Below are 26371 nucleotides of genomic sequence, written 5' to 3' on the forward strand. Positions count from 1 at the left end.
GCGTTTTTTCTTTTGGGGGATGTGCCATCTGCAATCTGATTCATGCATGGAAAATTTTGTTCTCTTTCCTTCTAGAAAATCTAACCTTCGCCATTTCTAGAAATCTAAGTCTAAGCTCACCAGCTCAGCTTCCGACTCCTTTCTATGCATTACACAAAAATACACACACCCAAACACATTAAACCTGCACCTCACCCGCTCTTTGTTCCCCGTCGTTATCTCCCTGAGGTCCGACCCCTTTTCAAGAACAAGAAAGTCCTCTCTCAGGCTTTTCCGAACCATTTCGCTCCTTCAGGGATGCGACCTGGCACCTTGACCTGACCAAAATTATTGTCCAAGTCCAACAGGATCTTCAAGGCGTTACGACTTCTCAGATACGGCAAGGGTGCCTTGGCCTCTCTAAGACCAACCCCGGGCTCCATCTTACCCGCCGTGCCCGTGTGCGTCGCGGCGTCCTTTTCACTGCCGGGGTACGGCAACAGAGTACTCAACACCTCGTACGCCGCCAGGGTGAAACCGAACTGTGGTGAACTTCTCAAGATACGGGCGGGACCGCCTTTGAAGAAGGCTTTGAACCCTTCATCGCGGTAAACTTTCCGTGCGCAGTCAACGAGACCATTGTATGTCGCGTCGCCTTTTCGTGCTTCGACCTGCAATCTCGTCTTGATCACGTCACATGGAGTCGTGAGATAGGCTGCTGGCATGCCGGCAATCGCACCGGCTGTGAGAAGTTGCAAGACACCAAGCGACTTCGTGGGCGACTCTCCAAACATGTCCCTCTTCAAGTGACTGTAGGTGGGGAAGTAGATGGCCGAGAAGGGGACGTCTCGCAACAAACAAGCGGATGCACCCTTGTACAGGCCCATCAGACCCAGGTTGCGAACAATCCACATGGCCGAACGTTTGGGTACGTCGGTGTTTTTGGCGAGTTCGCCTTGGACTTGAAGACGGATCTTGACAATTTCAAGAGGGTTGGTGAAGACCTGTTAACTTGTGTTAGCACGTGAGTGTGCTCAAGGAAAGATCATGTCCAACTTACAACTTGACAAGCGCCTGCCGAACCACCAGCGAGGATCTCGGCGGGAAGGGGAATGTATCCCGTTTGCTTATCCGTAAATCTGCCACGGACCAGGTCGTTGACGGTGAGCTTGATCGCCTTTTCAGGGGCCACACCGACAAGTTGCGGCAGGACACCGGAGTACAAGCCCCTCACACCCTCATTTCGGATGACTTTGCGGGCACAATCTATCGAATTTTCGTACAGTCGTTCACCAGGCCGCGTACTTCTTTGGTTCTGCATCCGCGTCTTGACAAGATCGATAGGGTACACCATAAAGGCACCGAACGCACCAGCAATACTGCCTAGACCAAAGTGGTGAGCCGACTCGAGCAAGGAATGCAGGAACTGTTGAGACTTGGATACGGCGCGGTCCGCAGCATCGGTGACGGCACTCAGTTTTGAGCTAGCGGTCTGCCAGCTCGCATCAAGGACCTTGGCGAAGTCATCCAGAGCGAGGCGGCCACCGGGCTGATCGAGACTAGCGAAATGGAACAAGATGTCCGCCTCCATCGGAGTGTAAAGAGAGAAGCGTGTCAGGCGAGCTGCTTCATTGAGAAAGTCTTGTCGGTCGATTCGGCCATCGCTTGACTTGGCGGTCGCATTGCGAATGATGAGATCCAACAAGTCCATTTCTCGAATGACATTCTGGAAGGCTCGAACGTTGGCGTAGGAGATCTTTGTGCCGGTCGAGATGTTGCACAGGGTTGGGAGGTTTTCGAGAAGGTGATCGGACAGCTTGTGGCCCGAAGTAGCTCTGATGATGCGCTCGAACTCTTCCGGTTCAATGTATCCGTCCTTGTCTTTGTCGTACAGATGGAAAGCTTGTCGTATCCGCTCACCCTGCAGACCACGCATCATCTGTGCAAACTGTGGGTATGTCATCTCGTGCCTCTTGTTCTTGCCACCAATGTATAATGAAGCCCATTCCGAGTTGAAGTCAAAGGGGATGCTGTCTTGGCCTCGGTTCTGTTCGTAGATTTTCTGGAATGCGTCCGAGTTGATGGAGCCCGTGCCGTCGACGTCGAAGAGTCTGAAAGCAATCTCGTACTCTGCGTCTGACTTGGCCAGGAGGTTATCAAAGGCTGCCCATTCAGGCAGGGAGATCCTGCCACGTTTGTGTCGGTCGGCAACACCGAACAGAATGCCATATTGTTCTCGCTTTATTTTGTGCTGCGCAAAATACAGAGTCAGGGTACACGTTCTGGGGGCGGACAGGGATCCCGGGGTCTGTGGACGGAACTCACATAGTCTTCTTCCGGGGGAGCAATGGCGTTGATAAAGTCCTCCTCGTTCATGTAGAGCTCGCCATCTTCGCCCTGTCTGGAGTTTTTCAAAAACGTGGCTTTGGCTTCGCTCGATAAGGACTCTGGCTGCGTCGTGCCGAGCAACGACTCTTTCACAGCTTCACCGACGGTCGCCATGGCGATATGTCTTTAGAGCGCCGAGGGAGAGGTTAGGGTCAAGGACTTGCGCCGATGCTTATGATGTCGTCCGGCCGAGAGAAAACAGAAGAAAAAAAAAGAGGCGTTATGCTGCTGCGACGCAGTGAAGTGAGAGGTGAGGTCAATGTGAAATTGGCCGGGGTCAGTCGCAGGACGTTCACAGAAGCTCCAGTGACAGACGCGATAAAGAGACAAGATTACGGCAGTAGAATGAGAGACGAATTGAAACCAAGTCTATCCCCGGGAACCAAGAACCAAGATGCAACAATGACACGCCCAAGCAGTCGTGGCCTCGTGAAGCAATTGATTATCTGGGGAAATGGAACGCAGACGGGCGACAGTCTGGAGAAAGAAATTGCTCGGGCGCAGACGCAGTCAGTCGCAGGTATCGCCGTGTCGGTCAGAGCCAGAGGATGCAGTTGGCCCAGCTGTGGACGGCGTAACTTTTTTTTGGCCCTTGTCTCGGATCGACGGTAGCATCGTGGCCGCCCAGAGCAAGGGATGCTAGGGATGCTAGGGCCCGCTAGCGCCGCTGTGGCACTTCGTTTACTGGGCAGCCAGAGCCTAAACCCCCTGGCCGGCCGCTAACCACCGTTCTCGCTAGACGACTTAGCCGCACACTAACACCTCCAGGGACAATTTCTTAGGCGTGGGCACGCTAAGGCGCGGATCGGTTGGTTCACGAGCAAAAGTGAAATTATAGCGCCTGTGGCTCGGGGGACGAGTCCGTCAAAGTCCATGCCGCCGGCATAAAAAGGCGACTGTGGACATTGCAGGATCTCGGGTCAAAGGGATGATGATACTCCATGCGGTCCAGGAGACGAGGACAATCCGTGACTTTCGCGACACAGACACGCATCGGAGAACTCACTCCGTCACTGATGACTCGTTTGACCCATGTATCCGTACCGCATGTACCAACCTAGGTCTAGCTATGACTGTGGTGTACTGTCCTCACTTTTGTCCTTGTTGACACCCCCAATGCTCCATACCAGTAAATTGACGACACAAACGACCTCGACTTATTACCTATCCTCCGAACATCGGCCTCCCCCTACAGGTACTTAAAAATACATCCAAACAGATATCGCTAATGCTGACACCATATTCATCCACCCATACCCCGAACATAAAAGGTACGCACAAAATATTCCGTAAGCTTGCCCCAATTGTCGTAACAGTCACATTGCGAGTATCCCAGCGGCCCGTTGTGACGACCCATGAGCAGTGAAGCATGGGGTAAGTTACTGCCCGCCATCTCCATTGTACGGGGCATATCCATATTGACCACTCGTACTCGTATGGTGATGATGATGATGTTGTTGTTGTTGGTGTTGTTGATGATGGTCTTCACCGAGCAGATAGTCTACCCCTGGAAGGCTCTGCTGCCGGTTACGGCTATCTCGCTTGACCGCCGGCTGTGTCCTCCGCCTGACAGGCCGACGCTGATGCCACTGTCGTCCGTGTTATCATGCTCGTCTGGCGACGGATCTTGCTCCCACTCACTCAATCCTGTCTGGCCCGAACTGGCGCGAGACCTGTTTCTGCCATGTTGTTGACGGCTGCGACTTTTCAATCCCCGACAGCCCTGTTGGAGTATCTGTTTGTGTGATTGCTTCTAGTCAGCCTGGATGTCCACCTCCGCTACGGGGAGAATAGGGATTAGGGAAGAGAAATAATGTTGGAGTAGACTGTAAAAAGGGGACCAGAACGGAATGAACAAAGGGACAAAAAGGCAAAAAAAGACCCACCACTTTTTCCACGTCTTCCCACCTTTCTCCAACCTGGTCGGCGATGGGCCGCCACATTGACTCGCGCGCGCGGTTGTATCGATACACCACCTTCTGGATTCGAGCTTCGTCCCAGGTCGGGTCTCTGGCCTTGATCAACAGCCTGTCGTGCCTCTTGCGGCACGCGTTGCCCGTCTTGTTGGGAAAGCACTGCTTGTGAATCTCTTCCCATGCCAGTCCCTGACTGCGTGCTTTGACGAGGATGTCATCTTCCCTGGCCGTCCAAGGTCCGCTCTGCATGGGACGGGGGCCCATGTCATGTTGAGGTCGATGGCTGTTGATTGACGGCGGACGCACCGGTTGCATAAAGCTCTGCATCATGCTCTGGTGAGGGTACTGGACACGGACCTGCTCTTGTAAAGAAGGGTCCGCCCAGCCCATGGTCGATGGCGGCGCTGGTTGTGTTTGTGGCCACACTGCCATGGCCGGTGTCATGGTGGCTGGCATGTTCGTCGTGCACGGCATGCCGCCCGAGTCCGGCAGACCGTAAGAAGGGACCGGTCGCTCCAGTTGACGAGGTCCGGCGGGTTGAGGCGTCATTCCTGGGTGTGTCATCAAGGTCATCTTCATTGACAGACCGACTCGGCCCGGGGTCGAGAGTCGGTTCCCTCCTTAAACAAACAAGGGAACGGATAAAGAACCGCCCGGACGTTCGAGATTATGTGTTTGGCTTGCTGAGAAAAACGAGCGTGTGTAGCGTACTGACGAGAGACCGAGAAAACAACCAAAGCAGATCCCTGGTATGTGTCGACTGACTGGACGAGAGTGAGAATTGGAAAAAGCCCGGGTAACTTTCGAGCCTGGCCGCCTTCTTTTATGAGGAATCAAAGAACGATATCCAGCACACACATCCTGCCCAAAATATTCGAAACGTACGGGCGTCAATTTCAGATTTAGAAGATGCAAGACAAGAAGCAAAACGAAACGAAACAAAAGCTCGATTCCTCGGATTCTGCCGTTCTAAAATGCCTCCCGACAGACCATCAGACGTTTCGGCAGATCTGCAACCAGCGCATCGAGCAAACTTGCGGCACAACTTCGCCGACCAACAGACGCCGCTGCTCGTCATTGGAAGCTTCGTACCATCCACGTTAAGATGAAACCGGAGACCGTCTGTTCTCGCCTACCTGGACGCTACGCTGCGCCAGACGAACCGCTGGATCGGATCGGCGTACCTCAGCTATTCTAGAGCTCGAGGTATATTTGGTAGCATGCTAAGAGTACACGCCCTTGTCCTTCTCAGGCCAGAGATCTGAAACGAACCATTCCGAGCGCACGAGCGAGGCGGCTGTTGGCGAGGCGAATCTCAAATAGCCGCCTTGTAGCAGGGATCCCGGGATGGGCGCGAGTCCATAGGAACCACCAGTTCTACTGCGCTAGGCCGTTGATTCTAAAAAAGCCGTCATCGTGTGTAGGGCTGATCTTGATGCTAGTGCGACTCTGTATGCCACGGAGATCATGTATATCTCGTCATGTCGTTGCTGGTATTGGTTGCGGCACTGCGAGCGCCATGGAACAATCGCCAACGTGCCGCCCTCCTTTGCAGCAAAACAATAGCCCTTTTGTCGAATTCGGTTGATGACTTCCTATTCTTTTGCCGTGCGCTGTTCTCTGCGCACCAGCTAGGTTCATCTCGACGATAGAACGTCGTTTGTGAAGCCAATTGGGCAACAGACGAATGGTGGTCGGTAAATGTTGCTCGGGGCCGTCGTCCAAAGGTTTTCGTACTCGACAACCTTGTAAGTTGTCGGCTATCGAGGCGCTTAGGAAACTAAATTTAGTCGGAGCCCCCTGTCTTCGTTGAGTCGACTGGTGCGCAATCAATTGGCCTACTCCTTGCCTTCATGACGACCCTTTTTCAATAAGATGAGCAGATCTTCCGCTTCTACTTATCGACGCATGTGCCCTCTAGTCGGCACTCGTTCTCTGTAGAGGTAGTGACGTCCTTGGCTGACCACACGTATGGACGCGGCGGGCGGAATATCATTGCGACTGAGAAACTGTTCCAGTCCAGAGTTGCGGAGGATCATACCAAGGAGCACATTTACAGCGCAGTACAGTGATTATGGAAGGACAAGATAATTACACGGACAGATTCTCGAGATCTGGAGTAAAAGAGTGACTTTGCATTCCCTATTCTGTGGTTGTCAGGTTGACATTATTGTGTCTCCAAATCTATCTGCTATCTGTCTCTTTTTCCGCCTCGAGAGGTTGTCTCTGGTCTCAATTCATACATCATCATCAAAAGCTTGTTCATTAATTGTAGTTGTTAAAGCCACTCCTCTTGTGGAGTCATCACGTCGTGGTATCAGAAAATCAAACAAAGTCCGCGAACAACAACCCTGGTTGATAAGTAAGCATGATTGTCAAGTGTGATCAACGGAAGGAGTACGACATACCTTTCTCTCATCTCCTTTGCCACCTCCTCTCTTCCTTGGACATCTTTGCATATTGGCCGTAATACTCCTTGTCCTCGATCGGGGTGATGCAGTGAACAACCGGGGTCTCCGAGAAAGACAGCTGCCTTCTGGCCGGGGCGATTGGCTTGCTGCTCTTCTTAAGGATGCTTCTTGATGAAGAAGAGTTGACATATGCGTACGTCGGTTGTTGCATGGTCGAGTACCCCCTCTGGTTCAGTCTGGTATTGCGTGCCGTTGGACTGATGGGCGACGGTGACACCGGTGACCGCAGAGGGTCCAAGGGAGACTTGAGAGAGAGCGATGGACGTCCGGCTGGGACAGTCGAGGTCGAGATGCTCAGGGACAACTTTGGCTTTGCGACTCTTGAGGAAAGCATGGTTGATGATATGATGTGATCTTCTGACAACGACAATGACAACGACGGGATCCGTAGGATTGACTTGGATGTGGCTGTGGAGTCTTTGTAATTTCCCAGAAATTTCAAGACTCGAGGTTGGCTTCCAGAGCTTTGAATGACAAAATTATTGATACCTGTGTCTATGGCAAACAGGTCGAATTGAGTGACGTTGGCAGACGCTGGTATGAGCAAGAATAGCAGCTTGTGAAGCGATTAGACGGGAGCACAGGGACAATTGGACCAGCCAATTTTAGAAAGGCGGAGGGCGTGTGGACGAAGAGTCAAATGAAAATAGAATGCAGGGAAAGTTCCAGACAATCAATGCACTGGAGGAAGAGAGAAGGAAGAAAAGAGAGCCGTCGACCCAGCGGCCTGGCGGGCGCGTATCTATATGTCTGGCGACAACTTCGAATCGCGGGGGCTGCTGGGTGGCAGCTTCACCAGCCTTGCCATTCGTCCCAGTTCACACCTCACTAGCCCTCGCCTCGCAGCATCTCTTCGCCTACAACCAATGGCCTCGTCCCTACACGCGCTCACCTCTGTGATACACCAGCATCCTGCCTGCAGCCACCCAATCGACCGTGCAGGAGATTCCGCCTGCAATACGTACCCGGTGATCTGCAATGTGCTAGAGAATCTTTTCCAATATCACCAGTGCTTGCGTCCAGCCATCTCAGTATGGTCCATGATGATAGGCCCGGGACGCAGAGTTTTACTGCATTTGGTTCTGCTACTGCACTATCCAGCTCCTTAGAACGAGGTGCAGAACGTGGAAACACCGAGCATCGACTCAGGTCATCACGGCTAGGCTCTAAGCTGCTGGACAAGACCAGTATCACGGATTGAATCACTTCACAGAAGCCTCTGATTGTACGGCTGACCCTCACTATCACTGGCAGGTCTGTCGGTGGCACCTATGCACTGTCAATTGAGATCGCCCCGGAGCGCGAAGGACGGAGTAATTTGAACTTCGTAAATTGAGACTGTGCTGGCTAATGTAGGCTAAGCAAGACCACTAGGTGGCATACCGTGACAGCGAAGTGTAGCCGTCACTGCGTGTGTTACTTGGGGTCTACTACTGCGCAGAGTGTACAGAGTGCTAGATCACAGGACACGCTCATTGCAGCATTGTTGAAGACATTCGTTGATCTCTATATAAGGCTCGAAAGCAACTCACCGATTGTGCCTGAGGCTTCCCCTGGGCATCTACCGAATATATCCGGATTTCGTTCCGCATTGCCACTGTTTCATCCATGGCATGAACGAACTCATTTAGCTAAGACACTGCGGATCAGTAACGTGTCTCGTATTTCTGTAGACTCTGGCAAATCTGAGTTCTAGTTGAAGCGCCTTCCCGCCACGGCTGTATCCTCAATGCGACAATGAGGCTGCATAGCTTGCAACAGGCAGGCGGTAGGTGCCAAAGCGGGTGGATGAATACAACTGCGCCAGACGCCGGAACGCTGCTGAACTTTGCTTCAACCGACATAAATTGAAGAAGTGGACGCATTGGCCGCATGTTTGTTGGCGAATCTATTTCCAGGTCAATCCAGTAACTCATTCTTAGTACTTACCTCACGCAAGGTCACTGCCAGTGAAACTGATTAGAAGGATACCTTGAACAATAGCTGTTACCTGTCGAATTGCTGTCACTCGAAAAGCCGGTTTAGGGTCCGTGCTTGAAGACGCCAATGCCACGGCATTAATGGAGGCATCGGAATGGCGATCTGGCAGGATAAAAAGGGTGACTTAGAGTGCTGTCAATGGGACTACTGGTGTATTGATCATGGCGTACAGGGCGAGTCAGTGTTCTTGTGTTATCTTGATTTGCAGAGTGAGCGCGTAAGACATAACATATGAGTCGAGTTCGACGTCGATTCTTGACTGACGGGGCGAACTATCGAGGGCGAAGCAAGGCGCTGAATGAAAGTATGCTGACTGCCGCAACAAGAATCATGATGATTTCAGTCGAGGAATAAAAAAGACCCAGCCGATACCGTTGTGATACATGTCGACAACCACGTCGTCAATTAGGAGCCAGTGCCGACCTTCTTGTCGTTGCTCGTGGCATGAACCGTCATCCCTCAGCGCCGAGTTTTTGAACCACAACCTCTGTCTCGAAATAAAACACTGCTTTTGTTGCGGAGCTTGGGAAGGAAACTGTGGAAATACATGGAGGGAAATCGAAGCCAATGTCTGGAACGCCGAAATGCCCACGACTGGAGTTCGACGTGGAGGACAGAACTCTCTGTAGCCCGCTCATCTGCTGGCATAACGATCTTCACGAGCGTAGTCGCGGCCGCCTGCGTACTCACGGGGCTGTTCTTCGCGCGCAGGTGGAGGATAGCCACGGTCGTCGCCACGGTCATAATAGCCACGTCGATCGCCGCCACTACCACCGCCGCGACCGCTATAGCCTTCCTCACGTCTGCTTTCGTATCTGTCGATGTTGCGGCCACCATAGCCATCATCGCGCTCGCGTCTGCCGCCTCCGCCGCCGCCACCGCCGTAGCCTCGACGCTCGTAATCATCGCCATATCCTCGACGCTCATAATCATCGTAGCGAGAGCCACCACGATAGTCATCACGACGCGGTGGATAGCCACCTCGGCGATCGTCATAACGGTCACGATAGCCGCCACCTCGAGGTGGCCCACGGAAGGAGCCTCGAAGATCAGTTAGCGATGACTCTGAAAGGGGGCTTTGTGTACATACCACGCTTGGGAGGACCAAAGTATTTGCCAGGAGTAGGGCTACGAGGACGAGCACGTCGGGCCTTTTCGATGCTCAATGTTCGACCTTCGATGACCTCTCCTTGCAAACCTTCCTTAGCAGCCTCAGCCTGTTCGGTGGTAACCATCTTGACGAAACCAAAGCCACGGGACTCCTTGGTATGGGGATCAAGCATGATGGAGCAATTTTCCACGTCGCCGTATTTCTCGAAGAGTCTGGAGACGTCGCTTTCTGTCAATCGAGGGTGGATTCCAGTGACGAAGAGGTTGGAGCCAGTATTGGCAGCGCCTTCTTCATCCGCATCTTTCATTCTTGTATCAGAAGGGGGAGGCGGACTGGAGAGTTGTTAGCTGGATGCACCAACGAATTCAGTTGATGACACGTACACTCGATCACGGCCATTGGGAGATCGGCTGCGGTTGCGATCGTCTCGATCACCGCGAGGTGAAGCCGATCGGTCACGGCGCTCATAACCGCGATCATCTGGGTTATCACTCAGTAATGATGCCAGAATGCTGGGAGAACAGGAACTCTCACCTTCGTAACGAGCTGCTGAGTCCTCGAAATCGGCCATTGTGATGACAGAAGTGTGAAGCAAAGGGGTAATAAGACGGCAAGGAAATGTCACCCGCGGCCTGGCACGTAGAAAACGCGGCAAGAATGAGAAAATGGGAAGCTCAAGGGAAGAAGAAGCTTCAAATGATGCCAGATGCCAGATCCCAGGTAGATGTGAAGGATTTGGATGGATGTTGGAACTTGGAAGTGAGGCTGCGCAACGATGAGAACAGGCGAAAATTAGAAGGACGCGTGACCAAATGAGGACTAGCGCTATCCCGGAAGCGGTTGATTGTTGTTCCGATCATACCTGGGACAGTCTGGCCAGATTCGCTTAGGTACGAAGTAGGGCCCATGCCCGCATAGAGGTCAATCTGGGGTGTGGAACTATCAAGGACAAATCGCATGGTCGCTTGCAGAGGAGTAAACACTGTATACATGTTAATCCAAGTGCTTCGAGCAGTCACCTAATGCATCGAGGCGAACGTTCTGTTATTCAAGAATAGGTATATGACTAAAATATACAATCGTACACACAGCCTGCCTGGCCTAAACATCACCTACGAAGTCGGAAGGATCTCGTACCCCATTCAGAGGTACGAGTACGTTTACCTCCCTTGCGTATCATCTTCTTCGTCGCAATAGGGTCGGCAATGCTTGGGTCAAGCTCTTTCCCAACCAAGGCTTTATCCCCGTCTCCTACCAAATCATCTCCAGGGCCTAAACCAAGGAGTTCATCCTCATCCATCTCGCTTAACTCCTCACTCAGCTCTCGTAGGACTTCGGGCCCAGTCCAACGTTCTTCATACACAGTCAGGCCATCAGGGTCAAATGCAGCCACATACCAAGGGATACCGCCTTCGGTGGGAAGATTCTGTGAATGACCTTCGAGGCTCATTGGTGGGGTAGGTGGTTCAACGTGTTGGACTTGTGTAGGGGCCATTTCCTCGGTGTGATTCGGCTCAATTTTGAAACCATTAGTGGATGCTGGTGGAGTCTCCACTGAGGCTGCTGTCTGTAGCTGGAGAGCTTCTGTCTTTAGGGGCTCTGAAGAGTGTTCCAAATGGTTGTTCATCTCCGCAGAGTCAAGCGTTGGTGTGCTGTCAATCACTTGTGTTGTTGCATCCTCCATGATTACATCACCGTCATCCGGACTTGCGATGCCTGTGGCGTGCTTGGTCTCTACCGACTCGAGAATGGCAATGTCCATCGAGACCGCTAGCGAATCACGCCTGGAAAGAAGTGCTTCATCCATTTCACGTATCTGCTGCGCATAGGGTCGCCCGTTCAACTCAGCCTCTTTCCTGGCAGCATCTTCGATCATTGGCTCGATGCCCTTGACGATACGCCGTGCCAGTGTTCGCCGTTCACGAGCTTCATACTCCATATCTTCTGCCCTGCCACTAACGAGAGTAATAAGTTCCGTTATCGTTGCGGCACTGTTGCCAAATTTTGAGTTGATAACCTGTAGAACATCATGGGAGAAAGCTGCTACAGAAGTGTGTTCCCGTCTGCACACCCGAGCACGTAGTTCTAGTAACTCGTTTCGGAACAAACCCCGGTCGAGCCTGCACACAAAGTCAGCACATCGTCTTCTCGGGATTGTGATGGTAACTTACTTGAGAGCTTTATCGACAATTGGTTCCAGCAGATGTGGTACTGGAAAGTAGACAGTATCCACGATATCTTTCATCAAGGCAGCTTCCTGTAGTTTCAGAGCTTCCCTCTGCTTGATCCAGTCGCAGATTTCAACGATTTTGGTCATGTCGGTGGCAAGCATTTGTGCAAAGTCGATGCGACGGTCTAACCTTGCTCTTCCTGCCGCACCTTGAGCCTTGTAATCGCGGCGAGTTACTTCGAAAGAGCTGAAGGTATCCATTTGCAGTTGTAAGCGCTTTAGTAAGGCCGCACCTCTGCGTGCTTCGCGTTTCAGGGTCCAATACTTGCAGATCTCCGAGACATACTCCTTCTTTCTTTGAACAGTGAACCTAACAAGAGATTCTTCGATAGACTTAAGGATGACCTCGGGAATGACAGGCGCACCTGATGGAAGGCGCCAGATGGTTTTCTGCTTTTGGCCTTTTCTGTTCGTCAGGGTTACTCTCAAGGGGCCTTTGTCGGTACTAGGCGTATCATGCACATCGTTGATTGCCAGGGCTGAAGCTCGACTGTCTGCCCATATCTGACCACGGAAGTGGTCCTTGAAGTACTTCTGCGCTTCTTCAAAGGCTTTATCCGTGTTGTGCTCGTGTTTCCAGTCTGCAGGCGAATGCTTGTGACAGAATGCTCGCAACAGTGATGAATCCATGAGTGTATTTTGCCCACCCCCTGTCTTCATCCGCAAGTAGAGGCCTGCTTGACGCGCACATGTCAAATGAAAGGGCTCATAGCACCGGCCATCACTACATTGAATGCATGCGCCCATTTCTTGCTTGCAAATATAGCATAAGAGCTTCCATCTGCTGGGCGGAACCTTTTCAACATCCGTTATGGGCTCCATCAGTGATGGATTACCAATGGTGACCTCCGGTATCCAGGTTGCGCAGAAAAGATGCGCCCATTTGGAGTTGTTGGTCTGTTTGAAAGCACCTCCTTCATTCGGACAGAAAATGCAGCTTGGACGTGAGTTCCCCACGAGCTGGCATTTCCTGCATAACCATTGACCTTCTGGAATGTACGGAACACCGTAGCACTCCTGGTGAACAGCAAGGTCGCAGCCATCGCAAAAAACGATTGCATTGGCATTTTCGCAATCACCGTCATCGCATATCGCGCACTTGCTGTCGGGCTCCTCTCCTGAGGGTTCGCCTTTGACGGCGGCAGCACTGCTAGACCGCGGCCGTTGAGTCTGCGGTGCTTTCGGGTTTGGCTTGGGTATTCTTTTCTCGAGTGCATGCCATTCTTTCTCAATCTTGGTCATGGTTATCTCAAAAATCGCAGGCTTGATGGTTTGGACCCCATCTTTTGTTCTGCCCTTGTTGAAAGCTTCAAGCCATTTCACATCCTGCTCGTCCATGTCATACTCCACGCGGCCAACTCCTGTGCTCCCTATAGCTGAGTTTTCTCCGTTGGTGATGAGATCAGGCGTCAGGTCGAGGTCTTCTTCAGCAGATCCTTCCATTTGCCTAATGAGTGTGCGCTCTGGTCGTAGGAATACCTCACTCTCTTGATAACCGACGTTGGCCATTGATTTGTCAACAAAGTCCACCTGTGCAATGTCTTTCTGTTCATAGGACAAGAAGGGATCGAGCTCTCTGTAGGAGGGTCTGGGTAGTGTAAGTCGTTCTCGAGGATTTGGTCCGGGCATTGGCACAAACTTTGGAGCTTCTGGCGTCAGCAGCGCATGTACCATAGAGTTTTGTGTGCGATGTGGTCTGCCCGGCCTTCGTTTAGAGGGGGTCTGATAGCCGACATTCAGCGTCTCGCCTGCTTCTGATGTTGAGCCAACGATATGTCCCTCGTTAGTTGCCGAAGCTGAGACCCCATCAATCTCATCAGAAACAATGACCGCGAAGTCCTTATCGAGTTCTAAGTCTGAATGGAACTCTTCCCAGCCCCGCTCTTCCCGAGGTTTGTAACCATCCCCATGCGCCACAGCGGCAGATGCTGCTGCAGCCGTACTATACCGAGGGCGAGTGCCACCGCGGTTCCTACTTCTTGCTGAGAACCGAGGGGTCGAGGCCGTTGTTTTTCTTCGATCTCGACTCGATCTGGGACGCGTTCGGGGAACCGTGTACTCGTCATTGGCGCGTGACATTCTTGGATTGGAGGGAGTGTTCTCATTATCTATATGTCTTCCTCCTCCGCCCCGTCCACCAGGAACCCATTTTGGTGTTGTTTGAGACCTTCGAGATGTTCGCATGCGCTTGGTAGGAGGCTCCTCGTCTTGAAAATCGGCGTACTCATCGCGATCTGATTCGTCGAATACACTCGGGGCCTTTGTGGTATCTCTTCGGGGCCGACTCCGTGCCTGGCCACTTCTCAGCGGCGCCATCGTGTCCAAGTTGCGCTGAAGGCGGACGCGATACGAATGTTGAACCCCTCGACTAGGAGACGCAGGTGAGGTCAGGATCGGGTTCCCGCGAAAATGATTCCATTTAGTCGGGTGTCATCAAAAAGCAGGTCACCAGGCAGTCATAACCGGCTCATACGATGCAATTAGAACTATTGTCTGGGTGGTGGCGAGGCTGTTCTTTCGAGACGTCTTCGGTCGACGTCCTTTCAAGATGCATCGCCAAACTCGGAAAGGCAAGCGCGACTCAAGGCTTGGCAGCACAAGCACGCTCACGCAGGACGTTGCCGCCCGCCAAGTCCTAATCGCCCAGTCGGGAATAACGTGATGCCGCCCTTGCTCGCCCCAGGCACGTGTGAGCCGGGTCAATCATCGCCGCGTGCAGCCTCGTCGTCGTCCTCGGCCTTCTGAAATGGGATCGGAAGTCGGCCACTGTTATGTCACCTATTCACCTATTGCTCGGATCCTCTAGAATTGGATTGCGCGGTTGTGTCACGGCTGGGCACTTGCGAAGGGACTGCCTCATGCGAACATCACCGCTGCGGAGTCATACGCACGTCCACGAACCACCCTCTCTTGCCGGTGAATGTCATTATGAAATATCACTGACAGAATAGAAAGGTTGAAGCAGAATCTTCTCTATTTTCGGGAAACAAGACGATGCCGCTCCTCATTTTCTCAGTCTCGGCGCGAAGCTGGGAGACCGTTTATCTTCGGAAGTGAACATAGGCTGTGAGTTCCTATCTGCACATACCTAGCCTCTATTATTAGCCGGTGTCCAGTACGTGCTCGGTACTCGTGGTGTGGACCCATCTTTCAGTAAGTGGTTGATCTCGACAAGTGCCGTGTGAAAAGGTTGTGTTCGTTTCGGCACTGAGGAAGAATTTCGGCTCGGTACTCTAATTCTCCACGAACGTCGTTATCTCGATCCCATGGTCCGGGGAGTACCCATCTCAGATGTTCCTCTCTTATCGGTAGACCACTGATGTTTCGAAACCCCAAGGACGGTGACCTCGTGTTAAGCTGCCCCATGTAACCCCGACACTTTCTGCCTCGTCGAAGCCAATTGATAAAGAGAGCTAGACATGGCGCAGAGACGCAGAGACTATATAAAGCCCTTCTTGCGCCCGTTAATGGCAAGTACACGGCCACCTACCATAGTCAGATATCTATATCTCAACTCTCCCCGGCCAGATGGCTTCGACCGTTGTTGAGATAGATGGACTGCCAAGAAAGATTCCTGGAACGCTTCATCTTGTTGATTTGCATCACACCCTTCACACTCAGCATGCCGACGGGGGGGATATTGTTCTCGATCCCACGCCTTCACAGGATCCAAATGATCCCCTGAACTGGAGTCCGAGAAGAAAGATACTCTCTACTATTTGTGCGAATCTGTGAGCATGTGGCTGTGTACTCAATGATAGACACTCGACTGACTCTGCTCGGCAGGTACACCTGGTGTACCGGAGTTGCTGTCTCCACGGTATATTCGGTTCTCGTCCCCATTTCCCAAGCCACCGGGATCTCCGTCACGACATTGAATCAGGGGACTGGTTACATGTTCTTGTTTCTGGGGTTTGTCTACTTGTACCGGCAGGGCTCTCTCTGCAGTGTTATACTGATATACTTGTCACAGCTGGGGGCTCTTGTTCTGGCAGCCGTTTGCGCTCCGCTATGGCAAGCGTCTAACTTTTCTCATCTCGGTTCTGGGTGCCATCGTGAGTTGGTTTCTCTGTCTTGTCTACAGGGGTAACTAACAGTCATACAGGCGACCAGCATGTGGAGGTAAGACCTCATTGTCTTAGTTAAAGCATAGATCAGATCTTCTAAACTGACACTTATGAAGCCCATATGTCCGCAGTAACGGAGAATGGATTGCAAGATGCATCGTTATGGGATTCTTCATTGCGCCCATCGAAGCACTACCAGAGATCTCCGTAACGGATATAGTAGGTCCCGACTGCCAGGCGGCCGAACTGCACGAAGAGTGTCACGGTTGAAACTGACGCTATGCACAGTATTTTACCCATCAACGCGGTACCTGGATGGGTGTGTATGCCTTCAGTCTCGCAGGCAGCAACTACTTCACTCCTGTGATATGTGGCTTCATCGCCGACCAACAGAGTTGGGCCTGGGTGTTCTATTGGGCATCCATATTCAACGGGGCAGCATTCATCTTCCTGTTCCTCTTCCAAGAGGAGACAAACTATACACGTAAGACAGTCGGAATTGTCGAGGATAACGGACCGTCGCACGGCGAGAGTGCTGTAATCGAACAGAATTCAGACAAGAACCCAACGTTTGCTGATGCACCACTAACCCAGTCAAGAACACAGGAAGGTGAAATACTCAACGACGAGAAATCCTTCGTCCAGAAACTATCCGTGTGGAGCCCGACGACAGGTCCGACCATGTTTCAACGAGCTCTGCGAAGTCTCAAATACCTCTCCTGGCCGGTCATCTTCTATGCGGGGTTCTCTTACGGGTCAGGTTTGATATGGTTCAATATAACCAATGCCACCGCATCAGTCATTCTATCCGGGCTGACCTACAACTTTTCATCATCGATGGTCGGGCTCAGCTACCTTTCATGCTGTGTCGGCGTGATTGTTGGAAGTTTGATCTCAGGGAGACTGAGCGACTGGTTAACAATTAGGCTTGCGAGGCGAAATGGTGGCTTTATGGAGGCTGAGCATCGCCTGTGGCCGTTTGTCATCTGTGTTGTCGTGATTCCCAGTGCGTCGATTCTTTGGGGTGTGGGGGCAGCTTATTCGATCTCTTGGGTCGGGCTTATTTTTGCCATGGGCATGCTGGCCATGACTACAACCATGGGTGTGTCGTTGAGTGTCAACTATCTGATCGACAGCTACCACGACATTAGCACGGATGCTCTCGTCACTGTGATTCTTGTCCGCAACACCATGTCCTTTGCGGTTAGTTATGGGTGAGTCACCGAACCCTTTTCAAGGTCCGCCTCTGATTGAGACATCTGCGGCTACTGACCCGTGCTAGCATCACTCCCTGGGTGAACAATCTCGGAATTCGCAACTGCTTCATCTCTACAGCATTCGTTGGGATGGCTGCCTCATCAGTGTTCCTCTTCATGATTTGGTTCGGAAAGAGACTTCGGGCTCGAAGTGCGGCTGACTATTGGAAACTCGTCGAGGCTTATCACGCGGGCGCTCAGCATTGAAGTGAGAGTATTTGTATATCGCACGGGAAGGAGACATGAGCAGAGGGACGTGGAGTGAAAATAGGTGGCCGTTTCGTTTTCGAAAGCTCAAATGATCTTGAAATTCTGTGGAAGACCGAAAGAAGAGCGCGTAATGGGGATATATGGGTCGGCTCCAAAACATCCGGGCATAAGTTACGTTTCGCCATCAGGCTTAGACTTGCTTGTTAGCATCCGAACACCTTCATCTACATTAACCGGATATCTCTGAAGTGCTTCTGATCCAGAGGGAACAGAACAAAGCCCGCATTGTGCTTTCGAGAAGTGATTTGCGTAGATTTCGACGTAGAACCATCGTTATCAACCTGTGGCGCGGTGAGATTGTTCGGCATTTGCCCACGAGAAGTCATTCAACCACTCTTCGCCATCGAGACCCAAACCAAATCCGAGATCCGGCATACGGTAGTTTGTCATGATCCCTTCCCAGTCAATACTAGCTTCGGGTGGGATCTGAGAATTTGACAACGAAGAATTCGGTTCCTGTGCTTCTGTGATGAGGACCTCGGCACGCGCACTCAGGCTCTTGCACAGTTTACGCACGGCCTTGATATGCGGAAAGTATGGGGATAGCGCCTCTGCAGGACCCAGGAGTCTTTCCAGCTGCCCGTGCGCCGAGACGGCCTTTACGATCGAGCCTGCCGCAGCCGCCGAACGGGCCTCCCTGGCGAACTGGATAGCCGCCGCCGTCAGCGCCGTGGTGGTGCTCAGATGGCACTGGCGAATGGTACCGTGCACCACCATGGCTTCGAATGTGGTGAGAATGTTGGACGCTGCTTCGGAGCAGAGCTTGGCCGCACCCCCGTCGTCGCTGGTTCGATAGAATGTCAATGCGACCAAGTTATAGATGAGGCGGAGTTGGCAAGACCACGCGTCATGGGTTGGAAGTATGCGCATAGCCACCGCTGCTAATCGACGTTCGATTGCCGTCGTGGTCAGGTCGCCGGGTCTGCCTCGCGGCGCTCGAAGACTGAGGATGTCCAAAGCCACCATGGAGATGTCACCAAGGATGGAACAGAAACGACCATTGACCGCAAGATCCTCTGAGTCATCCATGTTCTTGAAGTCGTCGTCCTCCAAAACGCCCACGTCAAAATCGTCGATACGAATCAGGCTGGGCCTGCCATACTCCAAAGCCAACATGACTTCACTATACAACAGAGTCCACCATATCTTTTTGTATTTCCTGTCGAATCGTCGCCTGTTCACCGGTACGTATCGAAGCGAGGCGGTTCGATGCAGGCCCATGCCAAAAGCTATGCGCACCGCGCTACCGACCCAATAGTACGCGTTGGAGGCCACTGTGTCAGAACTGTCCGTGTACCATGCCATCAAGAGCGCCGCCTGGATCAGATCGACGCGGTCGTGCTCATGTCTGAGATCGAACAGCGTCTTTGCCCGCTTAAAGAGGACCGCTGTCGTCAATTCACGGGATGCGGCAACTTGAGGATGATCGGTGATGCGAGCGGCAGCAAGAAGCATCGCTTGAAAGACTATGAGTGCAGGTGGATTGTCAGGGTCTTTATATCTTTGGCGAAAGCTGGCTTCGTCCACGACCGGGAATCCTGGGTGGATGTTCTCGAAGTATGTGTCCACCAGAGCATCTCGGACGGGGCGGACAGGGAAACTGCTCAGATCGTTCACAGCCTCTGCTGGTAGGTAGTGTTGGATCGAGGGACCAGGAGCTGGTTTCCAAGACAGTTCATCCCGAATCGCCGGGAAGGGATAGAACAGGCACCCACTTCCAGGAAGTTCATGATCTCGCACGAGATGATGTAAATTAGCGACATCGGTCCCAATGTAGACGTCTCGAAAGGTGCCCTTCTCCTCGAATCCGTCCCACTTGGAAGAAATGACACCGGCCTCAAAGAACCGCGATAGATTCCCACTATCCAGGTTTGGAGAAACATCAAGAGAAGAGGCTGGAATGTCCGCTGATGCATCGCATACCGTGTCGTCGGGCCGAGCAGGGTGAGCAGTGGCCTGAGGAGTGCTGTCTTCTCGCCCTCCGCGGCGTCGGCGGGCCTTGGGAGACCTGAGTTGATTCGGATGGGCTCTGATACATCCATTTCAGTTCTGATACTTCTCTGGAGAAACACGTGAAGACCATTTACCTGCAATCAATTCCTGCTCGCCTGCACGAGGTACAGCCTAGGGTCTCGGTGGCGTCGCACCGAACTTTGCGCTTTCGACAAGTCCAGCAAGAGGTGTTCAAGCGCCGTCGCAGAGTACCACGTTCGCTGTGTAGTAGATTTCCGGGCGGCGCATGCCTGCCTCCGTCATGATCGTCCGGTGCCGAGTTCATTGGGCGTTCTCTTTCTACGGGACGTAACGGTGGTTGTTGAGAGCATTATCAGCAGGCTACAACTCGACTTTTGTCGCAAACATCTCAGCCGCCGCGAGCATAGCCATCACCTTAAGATAATCACGATCCGGTACCTTACTTGACAGGGACGTCGGCTCGGCCAAGATCGCTAAGGAGTGGATAAGCATGGGCCCCGACTACGGATCACGACAATCGCTTCTTTCTTACTCCTTGGAGATCGTGCAGATAACAAGCTAGTCCACTCACCTACGCGATGACTCCGATCAAGAAGCCTATGTAAATTATAAATCTACACCGAGCTGTATGCCTCGGAAGCTCAGAAAGCTCGAACTCAACGCGGTGAATTAATGCTACGCCTTCACAGGAAGTGCCCTACCCGACGACGATTATCAGAATCACATTGGACGTGTCTTGCACGACCCGAAATTGCAGCTATCGACCCATCTCATCATCGCTCTTCTTTCTGTCTGCTGAAGCACCTAGAGTGTATGGTCGCAAGACGAATGGCCCGTGTTCACAACATTGTCGATAACTTCTGCGCTGTTGATGAGTTCTTCGTCCCTACCGTTCCTCCCAACAATCTGAAAGGTCATGGGCTGGGTTTTCCACAATTCAGGATCATCTGTTCAAGTTGTATTAGCATCCAGGACCCTTCATTGATTCAGGCATGTGACATACAGATCTCCCAGTTGGGCTTGTCGAATGGATTGTCACGAGGGTGGTAGCCCGTGTCTTTCGCGTCTTTTATTGGATCCAGTCTGAAAGATTTCAGCGGCATGATGATCGATGGATAGTCTATGAGATTCCAGATCGTTGTGTAACCCCACCAGAGCGGAAAGTCATGGGGGGATCCAGCCAGTGGTGCCGAAGGAGTAATGATGCAGTCCATCGGCAAGCCTGTCTCGGTTCCCTTGGCCGTGGCATTCCAAGCATCGACAAAGGCCTTCTTGTAGGCGGCTTGCTGCCTGTGACACTCACTTATCTCCGACACCGTGTGCTCACGGACGTTGAACACATCCAGGTAGTGTCGGAATTGGGCGATCAAAGGCTCGCCTGACGCCGCTAGAGCCGCCTTGGTCTCGTTGGCTCCATTTTGGAAATAGAGCGTCCAGGTGGTGAGCGCGGCCTTCCAAAGATCGATCGGCGCTTTGAACTCTATGATCTGATGTCCCGCTGCTTGTAGACTGGCTGCGACATCTCTGAGAGCGCGAGTAACCGGTGGATGTGGTTCTACAATGCCGTCCGTGGCAAGAATGCCAACGGTGAGCTTTGTTTTGGGAGACGTCTCCTTCCAGAACCCTGCAATACATGTCGGCTCGTAAGGCAGAGTCGGATGTGTCACGATCAACTTGACAAGAAGCTTCAGGTCGCTCAGGCTGTGGCAGATGGGACCACACGACGCGTTGATTGAAATTTGCCCCAGTCTTTGCGACACCAGTCCCGTCCGAGGGACCCTATAAGATGTTGGGCGCATACCATAAAGACCGTTGAAAGCTGCGGGAGCACGAATGCTACCGCCAATGTCAGAAGCCACCGGCGCACAGGGAGCCCCATGCATGGCGACTAGAGCGCCGTCGCCGCCAGAGGATCCGCCAGACCCGAATTTCGAGTTGTACGGATTGAGTGTACGTCCCCATAGAGGACTCACTGTCTCCAGAGCCATACCGGTCTGGGGCATTGTAGTCCTGGCAAATATGATTGCCCCTGCATCCTTGATGACCTGGACAAGAGCGGCATCCTCCTCTGCCGGCTCGCTGTCATACCACGCAGCACAACCATTGGTGGTTCTCTTGCCCTTCACTGCGTAAGTGTCTTTGACCGCGACCGGAAGACCATGCAGAGGTCCCCGAAGCTTTTGGGTCTCGGAATGCTCCGCATCCAATGCCTTGGCCGATTCGATCGCCTCGTCTGGAAAGAAATCGGTCAAGCAGTTGACCAGTTGTTGAGCAATGGCCGCACGAGCACAGAATGCCTCCGTTAACTCGGCTGCACTCAATGCCCCTATATGGAGCATAGACAACAATTCAGACGCTGTCAATTGAGTCAAGGCCACTTGTCTAGAGGTCAGGATACCACAATCCAAAGCGGCACGCTGGAAATCAGCGTCTGGTGTCTCGAAAGTCGTGGGCAGTTTCCATTTGGCTGGAATGCTGTTTGATAGGGCTTCTTTGGCTCGGAGCGCTGTTTGTTTCCAAGGTGGGACATGTCGCGATATGCCGGAGGCATCAACAGAGTGATCGATGGCTGACATGACCGGACAGAGTTCCTAAGATATTGCTTGGTTTTGACCGATCCCTACGTGCTAAGTTATTCAGGGTTCTAGGGAAGTCGACAAGCATGGGGTTTCTTCAATGCCGTTTGCTTGTCACAGTGGTCAATAGACATAATTCAGAAGACACAAGTTCAAAGTAGCACTATATCTTCACTGGGCGTCAGTCATTAGTCTCGACTTTGTGGTTGGGCCTGGAGGGAACGGGAAAGGGGCATTTCCATGTTGTGTCCGGTACCGAAGTTCTCCAAGTGCCGAGATCCTATAACATCGGTACCGAAATTCCTATCTAATTCCCGACCCCCGTCGCAGTACTCTCTCTTTTGAATATCGATCTAGAACTCCCGTGCTAGCGAGACAGGGTCGGTATTGCAGGCAATTCCAATCATCCGTTGCTTGGTGTTAGTCACAGCCAAGGAGACTGACCCATCAATGGCTGCAAGCACTCCTTCAGTGCCGATGGGTCTGGCTCATGCCTCGGATTGCGTGGAAGAAGAGGAGGAAGAAGAGCTCCCAAAGCGCTGAGGTAGAAGACCCGCCGTCCTTTGTCCACGCTTACCAATTCTCGGGAATCAAGAATGTAAGTTCTCCAGTTGTACATGTATAAATCGTCTTTCACGACCTATTTGCGTGCTTGAGGCTACAGCCGCATTGCACGCTCACTCAACTGCCTCCCGAAGTCGAATAGCAATTCCAAAGACACGATGGGGTCCGAACGCTTCCCAGTCCAGCAAAGAGGAATCTACCACAACTTGCCAGTCTTCGATCCGGCCATCACAGGCTTGACCGCAATCGTCACCGGGGCCAATGGGATATCGGGCTTTCATACGATGAGGGTGCTTCTGGAGAGCCCTGACCGATGGTCCAAGGTGTACGCATTGTCACGCAGACCGCCACCCATGGACATGATGGCTTTGCTTCCAGAGTCGCAGAGATCCCGGGTCGAACACATAACCGTTGATTTTCTGGAGGAGCCCTCGAAGATTGCGCAGGCTCTGGAATCGGTCAGGGCAGATTATGTTTTCTTCTACTCATACTTGCAACCTAAACCTCCACCCGGTGCTCCAGTATGGTCGAATGCCGAAGAACTCGTCAAGGTCAACACCGCCCTTCTCGATAACTTCCTGCGGGCGTTATCGCTGGCCAAGATTGCCCCCAAACGATTTCTCCTGCAGACAGGTGCTAAACACTACGGCGTCCATATCGGTCGTACTCGAAGTCCCGCCGTGGAATCCGACCCGTATCTGTCCCATTTGGAGCCTAATTTCTACTACCCTCAAGAGAGATCGCTTTTTGAATTCTGTGAAGCCAACAATGCTTCATGGAACGTCATCAGACCGGCCTGGGTGCTCGGCGCTGTGAATAATGCCCAAATGAACGCTCTCTTGCCCATCGCATTTTACGCCGCAGTTCAGGGACAGAAAGGAGAGCCCCTTTACTTTCCTTCTGATTGGGATGTGTGGCAACACGAAGGACACCATTCGTCAGCATTGTTGACCGGGTATCTCTCCGAATGGGCTGTTCTCGAAGACAAATGCCGCAACCAGGCATTCAATGCGCAGGATACCGGCGCCCTAACATGGGATCGTCTCTACGAGGAGCTCGTCCGCTGGTTCGACGTCAAGAAGGGCGTCCATCCGCCGGAAGAGGATTCCACAAAGTTCGCTGTGTTCGAGGGCAAATCCGGCAAAGATACGCCAATAGGGTACGTCCATCACTTCGACATGTGTTTGCGCGTGTGTCTTGCTAGAGTCTACTGTTGTTAACCTGTGGTTAGATATGGTCCTCCCTTGCTCTGGCGCAGCAGTTTCACTTTGGTCGATTGGGCCTCCGACCCCGTCAACAAAGAGGCCTGGCAACAACTGATGGCAAATTCCGGAGGCCAGCTTACCGCCAACCCGTTTGATGACCCGGTGGCCAACTTTGCTTTCGGTGACGCTGCATTCCGCAAAATCAGCAGCTTGTCCATGAACAAGGCAAGACTGTTCGGCTGGACGGGATTCGTCGACACAAGAGAGGTCTTGTTCGAGATGTATTCTGAGATGGCTAAACTGGGCATTCTGCCTCGTCTGAAAGCAGAAAAAGCAAAGCCTTTGATCTAAAATTGGCAAGGCCACGACCGAGCGTGGAACGACAAAGGTCGAGACAGGGACATATAATTCAATCAAAGATGTGTGCAGGTATTCTCACGGGCAGCGCCGTCGATGACATATCATGCACATGTGATAGACTCGAGTCTTTTTCCTCACGGGGCGGCTATGCACCACGTCTGCAGGTATACACTGTCTGATTTTTGTACATCTCGTGCCCCTTCATCAGTGCACAAGTCATTTACTTCAGTTCTTTGGGTAGAAGGATCTTCTGTCTTGAATATGTAGAGATTCTTTAGTAACCCAATAAGAATATCCAAAGTTTCTGTTAGACATAAATAAGCAGAGTAGTAACACAATAAAGAGTCAAAGTATTTCTATCCAGGGAATACTCTCAGTACAGAACTCTAAGCATGAAAGGAAGAGATTTCTCGGTGCGAGAAGCCTGTATTAAAGGCATGAAGCTCTTTAAGTCTTGACAGTGTACTTAGTTGTGTTGAGTGTAGACTCTCTTCGTGGGCTGATACGCTTCTTCTGATGCTGGGCATCAAGTTTTTTATTCTTGTTTGCTAGCTGTATCTAACCACTAATTTTCTGCTAGGAAGACAACTCCGAGATCCTGGTAAGGGCTCAAGGAGAATGTCTTCTGCGATCAACGTGCTCGGTTTTGAGGAGTGAATGAGAATGCAGTTGCTTTAAGCAGCTGAATAGCCCCCCTATCTGTCGTCAGAATTTTACCCGGGGAGCGCCTTGACGCCAGTCACACGCCACGCCGAAACAGTGAAACCCCGGCTCTCAAACATTACATGGTTTGTGTGCTCATGTGCACTCATGTCGGATCCAATCAACCGCCGTAAGATACGCCTTAGATCATCAGTCTCTCCACCTTGTTCTTCAACTCTCGGATCTGAGGCATAAGGTCGCTGCTCTCGTTCGTTGTGATACTCGCAGCGATCACGGCCCTGCTGACACCACAAGCGCGCCCAAGGGCCACTTTGCTCGGTACGTAGACATATGGGACGTTCTTGTCCTCAGCGAGTAGGGGCAGATGAAGGAGAATGGCGAGCGGCGAGGTATCGGCTGCGAGAATGAGAATCTCCGAAGTTCCACGGTTGAGGGTCTTGGTGGCTGTTAAGCAGCGGGATTAGTCTTCGTTCGCAGCAAGGTGTTCCGAGCAAGAACACACCTTCGTTGGCGCCTTTCTTTAGCTGGCGATAATGACTAGCCTGCTGGACCAGGTCTAGGGTAAGTTGCGCCAATTGCCCATCGGCGATCGGCCATGCTATTCGAGAATCAGAAACAGTTCACAGAAGGATACATCGGGGTTGGTGGTCGTACCTGCGCTTTCAGACATGATGATGGTGAATTGCCTCTGGCTCACTCAGCGGATCACGGCCAGGATATTGCGGCGTGAAGGATGCAGGGATGCAAAGTGAGATGTTCAGAACAATGAAGCCTTCTAGAAAAAAAAAAGTTGGAGTCGACGATCCCATCGGCATCGCTCCGCTTGGCGCGATGGACTTGCACGTGATCACCAGGATCTCCTGTGGCGAAACTAAAAGCAGCAACTCATATCGATTCCGCCTGACCTCAGGTTCGGCAACCGCTGGAACTCACTGCATCTGATGCACTCCCTCAACATGAAGATAACTGCTAAACCTCTGTTGCAATTGCCAGGACAATGCAATGCGTTTGATTTCGATCTGCATGCCCTCTACAGGCGCTACCAAGACGAGCTCCCCAAACTCGGTCTCATTTGAAATCATTTCGGCAACGAATACGAATTTCGATTCGGATGGATTGCTAAGTTGAAATTCCATTCAAGAAGGAATCTAGGAGCCTGCCTGCTCCTCTACCTCGCGAAGATCAGATTCGAGATTGCCCAAATATCATTCACTGAAATGAACCTTCCGCAGATCAGAAAGTGGTTGTGATCGGCCCGTATGCAATAAAGTATGGGAAGTACTTAAGTCAGTTAGAGGGAGAAAATCTGCTTTTTCTTGAGAGATGCGCTCCTAGTATCCCTGCCCCGAAGCTCTATGCAA

General features: G+C 52.1%; 10 protein-coding genes across 10 annotated transcripts; 2 read left to right on the forward strand and 8 right to left on the reverse strand.

Moving 5' to 3' along the window:
• Positions 1-263: 263 nt before the first annotated feature.
• PV08_04275 (uncharacterized protein) lies at positions 264-2481 on the reverse strand (the record flags this gene model as incomplete). The annotated part of the gene is made up of 3 exons (XM_016378623.1): positions 264-983; positions 1040-2230; positions 2305-2481. The coding sequence occupies 3 exons, from the start codon at positions 2479-2481 to the stop codon at positions 264-266; spliced, it is 2088 nt and encodes a 695-aa protein (XP_016237300.1).
• A 1387-nt stretch (positions 2482-3868) lies between these two features.
• On the reverse strand, positions 3869-4832 carry PV08_04276 (uncharacterized protein; the record flags this gene model as incomplete). Its single annotated transcript, XM_016378624.1, has 2 exons — positions 3869-4090; positions 4254-4832. 2 exons carry the CDS (start codon positions 4830-4832, stop codon positions 3869-3871), a joined length of 801 nt encoding a protein of 266 aa, XP_016237301.1.
• Positions 4833-6698: 1866 nt separating this feature from the next.
• Positions 6699-7088, reverse strand: PV08_04277 (uncharacterized protein; the record flags this gene model as incomplete). Its single annotated transcript, XM_016378625.1, has 1 exon — positions 6699-7088. The coding sequence occupies one exon, from the start codon at positions 7086-7088 to the stop codon at positions 6699-6701; it is 390 nt and encodes a 129-aa protein (XP_016237302.1).
• A 2280-nt stretch (positions 7089-9368) lies between these two features.
• Positions 9369-10416, reverse strand: PV08_04278 (uncharacterized protein; the record flags this gene model as incomplete). The annotated part of the gene is made up of 4 exons (XM_016378626.1): positions 9369-9775; positions 9825-10177; positions 10229-10325; positions 10380-10416. The coding sequence occupies 4 exons, from the start codon at positions 10414-10416 to the stop codon at positions 9369-9371; spliced, it is 894 nt and encodes a 297-aa protein (XP_016237303.1).
• Positions 10417-10953: 537 nt separating this feature from the next.
• On the reverse strand, positions 10954-14391 carry PV08_04279 (uncharacterized protein; the record flags this gene model as incomplete). Its single annotated transcript, XM_016378627.1, has 2 exons — positions 10954-11965; positions 12017-14391. 2 exons carry the CDS (start codon positions 14389-14391, stop codon positions 10954-10956), a joined length of 3387 nt encoding a protein of 1128 aa, XP_016237304.1.
• Positions 14392-15603: 1212 nt separating this feature from the next.
• On the forward strand, positions 15604-17605 carry PV08_04280 (uncharacterized protein; the record flags this gene model as incomplete). The annotated part of the gene is made up of 7 exons (XM_016378628.1): positions 15604-15806; positions 15862-15987; positions 16049-16130; positions 16181-16197; positions 16259-16361; positions 16431-17356; positions 17425-17605. 7 exons carry the CDS (start codon positions 15604-15606, stop codon positions 17603-17605), a joined length of 1638 nt encoding a protein of 545 aa, XP_016237305.1.
• Positions 17606-17944: 339 nt separating this feature from the next.
• PV08_04281 (uncharacterized protein) lies at positions 17945-19710 on the reverse strand (the record flags this gene model as incomplete). The annotated part of the gene is made up of 2 exons (XM_016378629.1): positions 17945-19529; positions 19592-19710. 2 exons carry the CDS (start codon positions 19708-19710, stop codon positions 17945-17947), a joined length of 1704 nt encoding a protein of 567 aa, XP_016237306.1.
• A 736-nt stretch (positions 19711-20446) lies between these two features.
• Positions 20447-22218, reverse strand: PV08_04282 (uncharacterized protein; the record flags this gene model as incomplete). The annotated part of the gene is made up of 2 exons (XM_016378630.1): positions 20447-20589; positions 20646-22218. The coding sequence occupies 2 exons, from the start codon at positions 22216-22218 to the stop codon at positions 20447-20449; spliced, it is 1716 nt and encodes a 571-aa protein (XP_016237307.1).
• A 722-nt stretch (positions 22219-22940) lies between these two features.
• PV08_04283 (uncharacterized protein) lies at positions 22941-24338 on the forward strand (the record flags this gene model as incomplete). Its single annotated transcript, XM_016378631.1, has 2 exons — positions 22941-23941; positions 24014-24338. 2 exons carry the CDS (start codon positions 22941-22943, stop codon positions 24336-24338), a joined length of 1326 nt encoding a protein of 441 aa, XP_016237308.1.
• Positions 24339-25191: 853 nt separating this feature from the next.
• Positions 25192-25680, reverse strand: PV08_04284 (ribonucleoprotein-associated protein; the record flags this gene model as incomplete). The annotated part of the gene is made up of 3 exons (XM_016378632.1): positions 25192-25454; positions 25513-25608; positions 25665-25680. The coding sequence occupies 3 exons, from the start codon at positions 25678-25680 to the stop codon at positions 25192-25194; spliced, it is 375 nt and encodes a 124-aa protein (XP_016237309.1).
• Between the last annotated feature and the right edge of the window lie 691 nt (positions 25681-26371).

The sequence above is a fragment of the Exophiala spinifera genome (assembly GCF_000836115.1).
Source record: "Exophiala spinifera strain CBS 89968 unplaced genomic scaffold supercont1.3, whole genome shotgun sequence".
NCBI lineage: Eukaryota > Fungi > Ascomycota > Eurotiomycetes > Chaetothyriales > Herpotrichiellaceae > Exophiala > Exophiala spinifera.